The 15,134-nt window shown below is 41.9% G+C and overlaps 1 protein-coding gene across 1 annotated transcript; it reads right to left on the bottom strand.

Moving 5' to 3' along the window:
• Positions 1 to 4,617: 4,617 nt before the first annotated feature.
• Positions 4,618 to 9,780, bottom strand: LOC131998438 (uncharacterized). Its single transcript, XM_059370727.1, has 2 exons — positions 6,495 to 9,780; positions 4,618 to 4,967 (listed from the first exon to the last, which is right to left on the bottom strand). Exons 1-2 carry the CDS (start codon positions 9,778 to 9,780, stop codon positions 4,618 to 4,620), a joined length of 3,636 nt encoding a protein of 1,211 aa, XP_059226710.1.
• Positions 9,781 to 15,134: the final 5,354 nt, after the last annotated feature.

Consider the following 15,134-nt stretch of genomic DNA (forward strand, 5'->3'; position numbering starts at 1 on the left):
CCAAATCCCACCTGGTCGTTTAGTTTGGAACCATCCGTATAGAAGTCTATGTAACTTCTGTTACCAGCCATATCGTAGTTCCAATCGGTTCTATCAGGAATTGTGGTACAGTAAAATGCAAATTTGCAAATTTTGCCCATGAACATTCCACTAAGGAACAGTGGCAAACTTCTCACCTATCAATGAGTGCAGTCCGATTCAAGTTTAAGCTCAATGATAGAGGACCTCCTTTTTATAGCCGAGTCCGAACGGCGTGCCGCAGTGTGACACCTCTTTGGAGAGACGTTTTACATGGCATATTACCTCACAAAAGTTGCCAGCATTAGGAGGAGAAAACCACCGCTGGAAATTTTTTTCTGATGGTCTCGCCAGGATTCGAACCCAGGCGTTCAGCGTCATAGAACATGCTAACCTCTGCGCTACGGTGGCAGTAGTGGTACAGTACTTATTATCAAAAAGCGGTTCAGGTAGGTTCCACACTGCTTGGAACATCGGATATTGTATAAAGGATAACCGATAACTGTCCGTAGCCGTCACATAACCAAAGAAAAAGCTCCCTTAACCTCTTGGCAGTGGTTGCTGCAATTTGTCTAGCCATAGTGTCCAGAGGCATGAGATGTATCATTAAATTCAGTGCATCACATGGTGTCGTCCTCAGCGCGGCTGTGATGCACAAACAAGCCTTTTGGATACGGTTCAGTATTGAGTAATAGGTGGACTTTTGAAGCGCCGTCCACCAGACCACAACACCATATAGCATTATAGATCTTACAACTGCAGTATATATCCAATGCATGACGCGCGGTCTAAATCCCCAACTTTTGCCAATGTCTCTCTAGCAGTTGTATAGGGAAAAAGTTGCCTTTCTTGCTCTTTCCAAAATGTTGGATTTGAAGTTCAATTTCCTGTCAAGGAAAACACCCAGGTATTTGCGCTTTCTGTGAATGGAACGTTCTCTCCACCCAAGGAGACAGATGCCATTGTAGGTAACTTGCATCTCCTCCCCGCCGACTATATGAAAAATCCGCAATTACTTTTTGGGCAACCCAATACTTCAGCCTTGCACGGATTAATACCTATTCTACAATACTTTCGGTAGCCCACTTCGCTGTTGCACGTAGAGCTTCCTGAAGTATATCTCTTATAATGCTGGGAAATTTTCAACTAACCGCAACAGCCACGTCACCAGCATATGCGACCTCTTTCACACCTTTTTCTTCCAGAGACAATAATATATGGTTAATGGCTATATTCCAAAGTAGAGGAGACAGTACACCACCTTGTGGTGTTCCTCTGCTGATCCATCTTTTTAGATCCTTAGATCCCAAGCCCGCCGTAAGGGATCTTTTAGTATGTAAGTTATTCAGAAACTTTCTTACGGTAGAGTTGATGCTTAGAAACTCCAACTCTTTCATGATTGACGTTAGTTTTGCATTATTGAAAGCACCTTCAATGTCAAGAAATGCTCCCTTTTTATATTCCTTGACAGCGAGAGAACCTTCTATGTAGCCGACTAGGTCGTGAAGGGCTGTTACAGTGGATTCGCCTTTACTATATGCAGTCCACCGGAGCGCAGAGGTTAGCATGTCCGCCTATGACGCTGAACGCCTGAGTTCGAATACTGGCGAGACCATCAGAAAACATTTTCAGCGGTGGTTTTCCCCTCCTAATGCTGGCAACATTTGTGAGGTACTATGCAATGGAAAACTTCTCTCCAAAGAGGTGTCGCACTGCGGCACGCCGTTCGGACCCGGCTATAAAAAGGAGGCCCGTTATCGTTGAGCTTAAACGTGAATCGGACTCCACTCATTTATATGTGAGAAGTTTGCCCCTGTTCCTTAGTGGAATGTTCATGGGCAAAATTTGCAATTTGCAATGTGCATGCTGCTGCTGCGACAGGCTATCTCCAGGGATCTTTGTCCTAAGATATGTTTCTAACAACCAGAGTCAAGAGTCTTCAGCATAAAGCATGACAGACTAATAGGACGAGAATCTTTTGCCTTCTTGTGTGGTAGGGTTTTCTGCTTTCGGAATGAAAATGACCTTCGTGTCCCCCAATACGTAGGTCATGACATCCTGATACAAGCAGAGTATATCTCCCTTAACCAGGCAACCAGTCTATCAGACACATCTTGCAATTCAACCGATGATACGTCATCAAGGCCTGGCAACTTAAAGGAGTCGAAACTTCTTATCTCCCAAAGGATTTTCTGCTCAGACACAATTTCCCTTCTAACCTCCGACGAATGCATACCAGTGACAACCTCTTCTAGCGCCACGTTGTCTGTTGGAGAATTTCCCCGGGAAATATGTAACAACGAGTAGTTCTAATGTTTCCTCACTAGACATTGTCCATACATTCTCTGACTTCTGAATATAACGTCCTTAGCCTATAGGCCTCAGATGTATTCTCCACGGAGCTGCAGAATTTTAAGCAGGATTTTCTCTGGGCCTTTCTAAGCTCGCCCTTATATTTTCTTTGCTCAGCCTTATAGATGTCCCAATCGTGTGGTGCTCTTGTAGCTTTTGATTTGTTGAAGAGTTTTCTGCAGTCCTTCCTTAGACCAACCAGCTCTGGGGTCCACCATATGGGTCGCCGTCTGCCCCTTGGCTTGGCCCTAGGACATGCTGACACAAGAGAGTCATTCAGGGCCTTCGTGATTCGCTTGACCACTATGTCTATATCCTCCGCAGTTTTCACTTCCTTTTCTCGGCTAGAAGGGATAGACATGCAGAATTTGTGCCGAAATTTATCGCAATCCTCATTTTTTCTATTTAGCCGATAGACCACTTCTGCAGTAGTTTCTTCAGGTGTGAAACTAATACAACGATGATCAGAGAAGCTGTGGCCATCCAACACATACCAGTCGCTTATTCTTCCACTTATATCTTCCGATACAAGGGAAATATTAACTACCTCCTGCCTGTTCCTGGTAATAAAGGTCGGTTTATCCCCTGAACAAATTCGGTATGGTGGACTGTATTGAAGGTTGGAATTAATCCTAGGATGGTGTAGTTAGGCCCTCTGAAAGACGAATTGTTGGTGAATTTTAGGCACAGAATATGACCGCAAATTCCTCGTTGCCGTTTTGGAAAGAAATAGAAACATACACAATTGGAATAAATTTGCAGAAATAGCAAATATACTTTTATTTGGATTTTATGTTTTCTTACCAATAAATAACAAAACTGCTTTGGTGGACGGATTTATAGAGCTTAGTCTAAACGAACAGAGTTAGTTCATCGAAGGTTGGGATAACAAGAAGAAGTTAATTGCGCATCCAATCTTATTTAAAGCCTTGGATATGCTTGTTTCGGAAAAGATTCTTGACATTTCAAGAATTGCAGCTAACTTCTATTTTATAGATAAACGGGTCAAAATGTTGATAACACCATTTCACATGCAGATGGCGTTAACATTCTGACATAAACATTTCCGGCCCACTTTGCAAGGATTGCAAAATTTTTTTTTTAAGGAATTCATTTTAAAGTTAATCTAAGAAATTCATATGTAGTACAATTCTTATTCTATTTAATTCAAATTATAAAATATGTGATACGTTTGCATACAATTAGTTCCAAATTGTAGTGTTAAAGTCTTAAGATTCTAAAAAATCGAGAAACTATCTTATTTCGGTTTGGAGCAAGATTGTGTAAATTGGCTTTGCCGATTTCGTAACAGAAAGACAAAAATTATGATGCATCAGAGGTATTGCACGACCCAGATAAAACCCACCCGAAGATAGTGTTCATTGCTACTGGTAAGCCATCATGGCTTGGAATCAATCCAGGTAAAACAATTTTTGAATATAAATCTGCCCCAAAGACAATAGCCACTGAGCTAGGCTTAAAAAAATTTGGGTCTGCCAATACAATGTTATTCAGCCTAGTCCTAATCGCAGAATTCACTTCTCTGGCTGGGATCTTCAAAGACATCCGATTGTTGACTTCCATGGTTGCCTCAATAGTAACGTAAGGAGATTTTCGAGATCGAATAACAACCGAACAGATAGTGTCATTTCCAAATTTTATAGTGGGTAGTTTCAATTCCTCTACCAATGACATAGAAATTTTGCTTACGGAGCTACAGGTGTCCAGTACAGCTCTTACGTGGGTCTGGTTTGCTTCGGCTTGAACAGTAACCACAGTCGTTGGGAAAAGTGCAACCCCATTTGGTGTCGTTATTGAAGTTATGGAAACTGACTTTGGAATGACTGACTTGCTGGTATCATTTTTCTTATTAGCAGATCTTCCTTTAATCTTACTGGCTTTCGGAGATCTTTGCTCACCGTTTATATGAAGTAATGTATGATGATTACTTCCGCAGGTTTTGCAGCCCTTTTTGGTAAAACAAGAGCCTGCAGAATGCTTATGGGCCAAACAATTGGGACAGTAACCGTGAAGTAAAACCAAACGCATTCGCCCATCAACCGGTTTACTTAAAAAATTGCGACAGTCTCGAAGAGCATGCTTTCCTTTACATACGCGACATAAAAAATTATTATCAATTATTCGATCTTTTGTGGGTTCTGTTAATCTTTTTTTCGTAGACGGCATTCTGAAATATGAATACATGATGTGATACGCGAAAGGTCATGAATGTAAAATATAGGGTAATTAAGGAAGTAGAACAAGTTTTACCAAAGGCCGCGTAATAGTACCCCTTTGAGTGATAACATCTGCCACCCGGACTAAACCATCTTTGCCTTTGTAAATCTTTGAGACTCGTCCTAATCTCCATTCGGTAGGAGCCAGAGCTTCGTCCCTAATAACAACCAGAGCACCTACGTCAATATTCTTTTGGGGGTTTTGCCATTTTTGTCTTTTGTGGAGCTCTTTTAAGTACTCATGTTTCCAACGAGTGCTGAATTGCTGGGAAATTGCCTTTACTCGACGCCAACGGTTTAAAATGGATAAGTTGGTTTCGGATTCAGAGTTTTCAGCAATGGATAGGATTGGTCCTCCAACTAAAAAATGACCAGGAGTGAGAGCCAATAGGTCATTCGGATCTTCAGACATTGGCGAAATGGGTCTTGAATTCAAACAAGCCTCTATTCTGGATAAAATAGTGGAAAACTCCTCGTAAGTATATTTGTGACTTCCAGCCATTTTTCGGAAATGGGCTTTGAAGCTCTTAACTCCCGCTTCCCATAATCCACCCATATGTGGGGATCCGGGAGGAATAAAATGCCAAACGATTTCCTGGTGAGCAAATTGGTATAATATAGACCTTCGGGACTCTTGCAGAAAATTCCTCGCTAACTCTCTAGAGGCACCAATAAATGTTTTGCCGTTGTCAGAGTATAGTGATCGTGGACAACCTCGACGAGATACGAATCTATGGAAACTTGCCAAAAAGGCAGGGGTGGACAGAGTGCTCGTGGCTTCTAAATGAATAGCTCGTGTGGAGAAGCACACGAACACACAAACATAACCTTTTGTTATTATGCAGGATCTGCAAGTATAAGTCTTAATATCAAACGGTCCCGCGAAATCGAGGCCCGTATATGTGAATGGACGTGAAAAGGTTGTCCTTTCAGGAGGAAGTGCGGCCATTAACTGCTCCTGCAATTTTTGTTTGGAAATCGCGCAAATCTTGCACTGATGAATTACTGTCTTAATGAGGTTCTTTGCTCTAGGAACCCAAAAACAAAGCCTTAGCGTACGAAGCATTAAACTATTCGGCCCGTGTAAAGTAATGGTATGAATAAACTTCAGTAATAACCGAGAGAATGTGCAACTATATGGGAGGATGATAGGATATCTTTCGTTATAAGAAAGACTCCCCGAATTTGAAAGACGACCACAAACTCTTAAAACGCCATTTGTGTCCAAAAATGGATTGAGGTTGGATAGAGAACTGGACGTTTTAATGACTTCCTTTCTTGATAAGCATCTGTATTCCTCCGGATATACCAGCTTTTGAGAAAGCAAAATAAGTTTGTTTTGTGTAAGTTTAACCTCACGAGAATCTAAAGCCAGCTGTTCGGATTGAAAGGTTGTCTGTCTCCTGGTACGGCATATAAAACGAAATACATAAGTAAATACTCTCAAAGCTCGATGAAATGAAGAAAATCTCGCTAATAAGTCATCGTAGTCTTGAAAATAAGAAAAGTTACATGCGACAGCCTTTGCCTCCAGCATGTCTTCGTCTATGGAAAAAGTAGACTCAAGAGGCCACAGACTAGCCGAGGTCACTAACCATGGAGGCCCAAACCACCATAAATCTGAGGGAATTAGATCCAAAGGGATTGAACCGCGGGAGGCGATATCCGCTGGGTTTTGTCCGGATTCAACATGAGACCAATACTCTACACTTACAAGCTCAGAAATTTTCGAAACTCGGTTGGCAATAAAAGTCTTCCAATGAAATGCCGGCTTCTTGAGCCAGGCAAGGACTATCATCGAATCAGTCCAGCAGAAGACTTTAAAGTCTTGAATTGGAATATGACCTGCAAGTGAAGAAATTGTCTCAGCGAGTAGAACGGCCCCACAAAGCTCCAATCTAGGAATCGACAATGTCTTGAGAGGAGATACACGAGATTTTGCCGTCAGAAGATGTGTCGTTACCACACCGGATGGTGATTCAACACGAATGTAAACCACAGCGGCATACGCTTTCTCGGAAGCGTCGGAAAACCCATGAATTTGGACATCAAACTCCGGAGAATAGTCTATCCAACGTGGAATCACAATCTGCTCTATACTTGGATAATTATTGGAAAAGTCCTGCCATTTCGCGAGAAGTGAAGGGGACAACTTATCGTCCCAGTCAATTCCTGAAACCCAAATGTCCCGCATTAGTAACTTGGCCAAAACAATAAAAGGACACAACCACCCCGCAGGGTCGAAAAGCTTCGATATTTCCGAAAGGACCTGCCGTTTAGTGGGATGGGAAGGAATACTCAATCTCTCAACGGAAAAATAAAAAGAATCGGACTTGGCATTCCAGCGCACTCCCAAAGTCTTCGCAGTGCTTCTATCCTCGAGTTGAAGAAAGTCTCCGTTCAAAAGATGCTCCTTCGGAATGTTTCGTAGGAAGGTAGCGGAATTCGAAGTCCATTTTCTTAGGGAGAATTTTGCGGATTCAAGTGCCCCTATCAGTTGACGTTGAGCCTCCATAGCCTCCTCAATATCGTGAGCGCCAGCCAAAACGTCATCGACATACATGCATGTCCTCAAAATGTGGCTGGCTATAGGATAGATCTCACCCACATCTTCAGCCAATTGCAGGAGCGTGCGTATCGCAAGATATGGAGCACAATTGACCCCAAACGTGACTGTCTTCAATTCGTATTCTCTAATGGCATTCAAGGGCGAGTCACGAAAGACAATCCTATGAAAGCGTGTGTGTTCATTATCCACCAGAATTTGGCGGTACATCTTTTCGATGTCACAGTTAAAAACATAGCGGAAGAAACGCCACTGTAGGAGTAACAGGGTCAAATCGAGCTGCAAGGATGGCCCACTGAGCAAAACGTCATTCAAGCTTCGTCCATTGCTAGTCGGGCTTGAAGCGTTAAACACTACTCGGATCTTCGTAGACGAACTCTCTGGACGAAACACCGCGTGGTGAGGAAGGTAATAACCTAATTCCGGATCCTGGCATACCTCCCTCATATGTCCCAGCTCAAGATACTCATTAACAACAGCGTCATACTGAGCCTTAACATCGGGCGTTCCAAGAAGACGCTTCTCACTCCGAAGAAACTGGGCTACCGCCAACTTTCGGGAGTGTCCCAAGCCAAGGGAGTGGGGGAACCCCTCTCTGAATGGAAGAGATACAATATAACGTCCGGAGGAGTCCCTTCTAGTCGTATTCTTGTAATTCTCTTCGCATATGAAATCGTCTGGACTCATCTCTCTATGTCTGGGAAGGTCTTCCACCTCCCAAAACCTAGATATCTGCCTATCCAAGGAAGCCCCATTGAAAAAGGAGACACGGGCGTTAAAGGAGCTAATCGGAGACAACTTGACCGGGCCAGTCAAAATCCATCCGAACACCGTCTCCTGAGCTATAAGTGAATCGCATACGTTACGCCGAACTCCACCCAGCATGATAAACGGAATCAAGTCAGCACCCAGTAACATATCTATATGTGAGGTCTTGTAAAACTCCGGGTCAGCAAGTCGCAAATCGGGAAGTGATGAAAATATTCCCCGTTCAACACCAAAAGTGGGCAAAGCCGATGTGAGATGTGGAATAACTATGGCCGTTGCCTCAATGACTACCTCGGCATCAAATCGAGATCCGATGGTCAACGAACACATTCTTTTGGATTGAGCCGAAGTAGTCCCATTCAAACCAAATATCTTGGTGGAAGCGAATTTAGAGGGTAACCGTAATTGATTAAAAAGTTTCTCAGAGATGAAGGATGCCTCGGAACCCGAATCTATCAAGGCCCGTGCAGGGAAAATCTCGTCATTATAGACAATATTAACTACCACCGTTCCCAAGAGAACCATGTTAATGCGAGTCGCGGCACAAGACTGAACCTGCAATGTATTGTCCCCCACGGTGGGATCCTCGGCTGGAGGGGCATTTTGGACCGGCTCAGGCACATCTCTATGAAGAAGAGTGTTGTGTCTTCTCTGACACTCACCACAGTTATAAGCACTCTTGCAATCCCTAACCCCATGAGCCTTCGAGAAGCAATTTAAGCACAATTTGTACTTTTTTATACACGACAATCGATCAGAATAATTCATAGAAATAAAGCGTGGACACAATCGAATAGTGTGACGTTCATCTGGGCAAAGCTTGCAAACTGGAGGAGCCAAACTATTCTGATATGAGCCCACACGTTTCGGAATGTTACTCTTGGCCTGATTCTTGGGCTTATCATTCGAACTAGCGGACGGTAATGACCTATTAAAATCGGATACTGTCTCTAAAGTCTGAAAGCGGCTGGTCAAAAATGAATCAAGTTCATTCCAAGAGGGGATCTCCCTCTTATCCTGCAACGAATGTTCCCACAGTGACAGTGTAGTCTCTGAGAGTCTCGTGCTGCAATGATACACAAATACAGGATCCCAACTTGAAATATCAACGTCATACAGCCTCAATGCAGATATAACCCCATTAATGGCGCTTCGAAGTCTCTTAATAGAATCACTGGATTCGACGGAAGCGTTTTCAAGACTAAAGAGAATCCTTAGCTGGGTATTTATAAGCAGCCTCTTATTCTCAAATCTTGCTCGTAAAGCCCCCCATGCGACATCAAACCCCTCATTCGTAAGTGGAGCCTTTCGAACAATTTCCAGTGCTTCACCGCGAGTCTTATTATTAAGGTGAAACAACTTCTCCACGGAAGACAATCGTGCATTCCGAACATAAAGAGCGGTGAATAAATCACGAAATGACGGCCAACTGGAATAATCACCGGAGAATGCCTCAATGTCGCAAGGGGGTAAATGAACGTTAGAATGGAGACCTATGTCGGAATTCTGCACCACTGGAGCGGAAGATGCTGTCGAAATTGCCCTCTTGAGCTCAATCTGCTCGCAGATCCTAGAAATACTGGAAACATATGTCTGGTATGCAGTCTGGTATCGAGCTTTCAACGTCTCAATATCAACCTTTGCATTTTCGTCAGATCTTGAGACCTCGCTCATACTGGACTCATAAACTGGCCTAACACGTAGCCATAGATTTCTTAACTCCTCTTTGTGTACCTCCAAAGAGTGAACTGTTGAAGAGGATAGGGTCTCGCCACAGATATCTGCATTGAACTCTATCAACGCATCAGAAATCAAAATAAAATTGGAAAGGGAAGTCATTGTAGGAAGAGAGTAGTCTCGAAAATAAAGTATCAATCAAATTAAATAATGAAGCCAGTCGGAGAACCAATAACACAATCTGATCGTCGATCGTAGAAACCAGAGATACATAAAAGGCGAGAGGAATTCAAGCAGAAATTAATATCAATATATGTATGTATATATTTACTTATATATTTACTTCATTTGTCTCTTTTCTCCTTAAAATTAAAATTGGAAAAATATCAATTATATAGCAGTGTAAACGAAAACTTTATAAACTTAATGAAAACATCAGTTATAAATATGCCATGTAAAATATATACAAATGTATCCCATGGATGCAACGTAAATAAATCTATTCCACAGATTGTATCTTCTCGAATGCAGATGACCAGGCGGATTAATAGCAAAAAAAAAATGGTACTGCTGTGAGCTGAAGAGAGGTTGAAACAAGTGGAATCGGAACTAAAACCATTAATAGCAAGTAAATTCCCCGCAGTCCAAAAATGTTAAACTCTCAACTATTCTCAAGAAGAATGTAACAGACTGGAAAATGTAATGCTTGTTATAAAATAAGTGGAAATATAAAATGCGCTCTCATTGGTAGGAGCAGAACTGAAGAGAGTGAACGAAAACTGGAACATAATCTTAAGGCGCAATGAATAACATAACTCTCAGCGAAATACAAAGAGAGAGTACGAAAAAAATAGAAACAAAATTGCCTTAAGGCGAAGAGCATTAAGAATATCACTCTCAACAGGGCGAAATATCAAAGAGAGCACCCAACAAAAAACTTGAAATGACAATAGGGCAAAATTCAGAAATGGCGAGGGGGAAAGATATAATTTGTAAAGCACGTTGCTTTTATGTGTAGCATGCGTTCATGTGTAACTAAGCAAAAGAATAGGCGGTGACAGAAGCACAGCCAAAAAAAGTAATGCTTTGCCTATGAGTGTCAACGAAGGCTAACTCGCAGAATAGAAATTATTTTAGAGGGTATACACTTGTTGTTACCAGTAGAATTTCTGAAACAGTAAATCAATGGCGAATGAAAACACTTGTCCGTCTGCGTTAAAATTCACAGCAAAGATACTTTATCTTCGATTAATATAAGATTTCAAATAAAAAAATAATGAAAATTCGCACTGAAAATATTCTCGTCTGAGTTTTATGATGAAACCAGTTCATACACTTTATTAGTGTTTACAAGCATTTTATCTCAATACGAATTCAAAATGCATGCATATCATTAAAAAAAAATATCACTTTTCATCATATTGTATCAAATTTGGAACTGAAGAACAACATACCTGATAACAATCACTAAAAATTATGGCGTGGCTCCTCTTGTAGTCTTCTCTATAATCCCACTAGTGACATCATTGATCCTTCTTACTGCACATGCACTATACAATAAAACTTCAGGCACCAGCCTTCACGGTCATATTTCTTCCTCATAAAAAAATTGATTTAACGTACAGTTAGAAATAACACTTCAACAATTCTGCGCCTTGTGCCAAAATTTGATCACTTGAACATGCGAAAAGCAAATGATTGTAGGAAAGAAATGAAATTCTTCTCTAGCATAAATTTCACATGTACGCTTTAACTTGCAGTTTCGCGATTGGAGTGGGAGTCAATGGGAATGAAACGCAATGGAAATATTCTTGTACCTAAGCATAAGATGATGACGGAGATTCCTGCGACAAATAGTCTTATGTTGTTTCCCAACGGACACAGTTCGGAATGACGGTAGAAATATTGACGGGCTATGCTCTGGTTATTCACTCATATTAGTTGTTGTTTTCCACGTACGATCTGATGGCAATGAATCCATAACCTTAAATCGGTTTCTGTGTCTAACTTATAGCGAATGCACGCTAATTAACAACTTGTTCTATTTCATAATTTTACTGCCTAACATTTGGAACTTTACAAAAACTTGTATGCAAACGTACCTGCAGCTTTGAAGTGGTGGCATTGGAATCACGGTCTTCAATATTAATCGCTTTCGGGGATTGCCTTATCCGGTTCGAAGGACCATGAACAAATTCGGTATGGTGGACTGTATTGAAGGTTGGAATTAATCCTAGGATGGTGTAGTTAGGCCCTCTGAAAGACGAATTGTTGGTGAATTTTAGGCACAGAATATGACCGCAAATTCCTCGTTGCCGTTTTGGAAAGAAATAGAAACATACACAATTGGAATAAATTTGCAGAAATAGCAAATATACTTTTATTTGGATTTTATGTTTTCTTACCAATAAATAACAAAACTGCTTTGGTGGACGGATTTATAGAGCTTAGTCTAAACGAACAGAGTTAGTTCATCGAAGGTTGGGATAACAAGAAGAAGTTAATTGCGCATCCAATCTTATTTAAAGCCTTGGATATGCTTGTTTCGGAAAAGATTCTTGACATTTCAAGAATTGCAGCTAACTTCTATTTTATAGATAAACGGGTCAAAATGTTGATAACACCATTTCACATGCAGATGGCGTTAACATTCTGACATAAACATCCCCTTTATTACAAATGGAATGGCAAGACTAGTATACCCCCATCCTTTGGTGGCGGGTATAACAAGGCCTCCAGCAAGATTTTTTTTTAAATGTTATGTATAAAAAACACATTTTTCTAAGTGTACCTGTGTCTGAAAATCAATTCAAGTGAAACTTACCAACACACACACACACACACGTAGCCGTGCCCACACACATTTATAATAATAAATAGTACACATAGCACACGCAATCACGTTCACAAGTGGCCTTGTTGCTTATAATGCATTGCTTTTGCTATTATATTGTTTTTCGTTTTTGCTGCCGCTGCTGTGTGGTAAATGTTGATGGTATTAGTGGCTGTGCGAGTGGTGGTGGTTGCTTCAACGGCTTGACGATATAGCAACGGCTGTAATCAATATCAGTGTCAATTATAGCCAATGAGCTGCATGCAACAAACAGCCACTGCATCAGGATCAGCAGCATCTGCTGCTGATGCCACTACCAATGCAGGTCCTGCCAACACAATCGACATGGACAGTCGATGGACGACAACGAAGTGGACGAGGCAATCATTTCAATTGCATTCAATGAACGTTTTCAACATCATTGGATTTATAAACCCCCCCAGCACATTTGCACACACACACACATACATATGTTTGTTGAAAAGTTACGCACACATAGATGCCTTTGCATGTGTTCGCACGCTTGTGCATCGTTCCTTTGTTTACGAGCTCAAGTGGAAAAATCACTGAACCTTGTCCGTCAGAGTTCAAATATTTGACTCCTCCCCCATTTCTCTTCTTCATACACCAGGGGCTGGTGTGAATTTAAAATAAAATCCATCGGATAATTCACTTCAGCCACGGCGTTATTGGTCATTGGGAATTGAAATTAATACCACTGATTTCATGGGTGCTCACTGGCTCTGACTCTGCAACAATACCTACCTTTTAAAATGGCTATGGAAAAAAGTTTTCAAGCATATACGTACAAAATTATTAATCAATGGCAATGAAGGGAAGTGTAATAAGAGGGCAAAGAAATTGTATTTAAATTGAAAATGATTATTTATGGTTTTTCTGTTTAACAAGAATCGACTTAAAACAAGTATGGTAAGGCTACAGTAGGACGGTAACTAACGCTTATATCCGTATATGCTGTGCCATTGGGCAGCACCTTTTTGGGGAGCGTCACCATGATGGTTAGCCTATGGAGCTGAAGGCAAGTTCTGGCGAGACCAACTGAAGCTAAAAATCTTCTCAAGAAGATTAGTATGCCATGCAGTTCTGCCATTTGACTTCACTACGTTTGCCTTCACTAGCAAAGTTCAGACGAATTCAACGTACAGACTATCTTCTCTTCGATATCAGATTATCGTCAACAATGCATAGTGACTCTGCATTTTACTGCATCAGAAGGACATTTATACCATATGAGTACATCGAGACACCTGTCAAGTCCAAGAACCCAAAGGAATGAGTAACAGCTAGTAACTCGAACTCCTCAGAGCTATAATCCATCCTGGTTGCGTCATTTCTTAGAATGCCCACAAAGGGCTTTGTTCAATATCTTCATTTTTATTATCTCCAGCACAGGATGGGGGTATACTAATTTCATCATTCGGTTTGCCACACATCAATATACTGATCTGAGGCCCAACAAAGTTCAAATATTCTTAATCGTCTTGAAATTCAAGTCGATTTATCCATGTCCGTTCGTCTGTCCGTCCGTCTGACCGTCCGTGTGTCCTTCCGTCTGTCTGTTTGTCTGTCCATCTGTCTTTATATTTGTTTGTCCGTCTGTCTGACTGTGTGTATGTTCGTCTGTCCGTCTGTCTGTCTGTCTGTCTGTTTGTTTGTCCGTCTGTCTGTCTGTCAGTCTGTCCGTCTATCTGTGTGTCTGTCCGTTTGTCTGTCTGTGTGTCTTTCCGTCTGTCTGTCCGTCTGTCTGTCCGTCAGTCTGTCCGTCAGTCTGTCCGTCTGTCTGTCCGTCTGTCTGTCCGTCAGTCTGTCTGTCCGTCTGTCTGTCCGTCTGTCTGTCCGTCTGTCTGTCTGTCCGTCTGTCTGTCCGTCTGTCTGTCCGTCTGTGTGTCAGCCTGTCTGTGTGTTCATCTGTCTGTCCATCCGTCAGTCTGTCTGTCCGTCTGTGGTCAGCCTGTCTGTGTGTTCATCTGTCTGTCTGTCCATCTGTCTGTCTGTCTGTCCGTCTGTCTGTCTGTCCGACTGTCTGTCCATCTGTCTGTCCGTCTGTGTGCCAGCCTGTCTGTTAGTATGTCTGTCCGTCTATCTGTCAGTACGTCCGTCCGTCTGTCTGTCTATCCATCTGTCCGTCTGTCTGTCTGTCAGTCCGTCCATCTGTCTGTCCGTCCGTCTGACTTTCCGTCTATGTGACTGTCCGTCTGTCTGTCTGTATGTCCGTCTGTCTGTCCGACTGTTTTTCCGTCTATTTGTTTGTTTGTCCGCCTGTCCGTCTGTCAGTTTGTCCGTCTGTTCGTCTGTCTGTACGTCCGTCTGTCCAACCGTTCATATATCCATCCGTCCACCTCTCTGTTAGTCTGCCGAAGAAGGCTTTCTTTCAATAAAATAATGCTAAGCGCTTTGAACAAATCCTTCTTATTAGTGAGGGTTGGTTGGGCTTGTAAATATGCCATATAGGTCCTTGTTGTACCCACCCCCAAAGGATGGGGGCATACTATTCATTCCGTCCTCGAAATATTGATCTGAGACCCTATAATGTATTATATAAATTCTGGATCGTTTTGACATTCTGTGTCCATCTAGCCATTTTCGTCCGTCCGTCGGTCTGTCGAAATCACGACAGCGGTCGAACGCGTAAAGCCAGCCCCTTGAAATTTTTTGCATAGAT

The sequence above is a fragment of the Stomoxys calcitrans genome, unplaced genomic scaffold (assembly GCF_963082655.1).
Source record: "Stomoxys calcitrans unplaced genomic scaffold, idStoCalc2.1 SCAFFOLD_181, whole genome shotgun sequence".
Classification (NCBI taxonomy): domain Eukaryota; kingdom Metazoa; phylum Arthropoda; class Insecta; order Diptera; family Muscidae; genus Stomoxys; species Stomoxys calcitrans.

What these genes read in the sequence shown, in the direction of transcription:
- LOC131998438 (XM_059370727.1), bottom strand. Translation starts at nt 9,780, where the DNA reads ATGACTTCCCTTTCCAATTTTATTTTGATTTCTGATGCGTTGATAGAG. An exon ending in GATTCCTAGATTGGAGCTTT is followed by an intron (nt 4,968 to 6,494) that starts GTGGGGCCGTTC and finishes GTCATTTTTTAG; the next exon opens with TTGGAGGACCAATCCTATCC.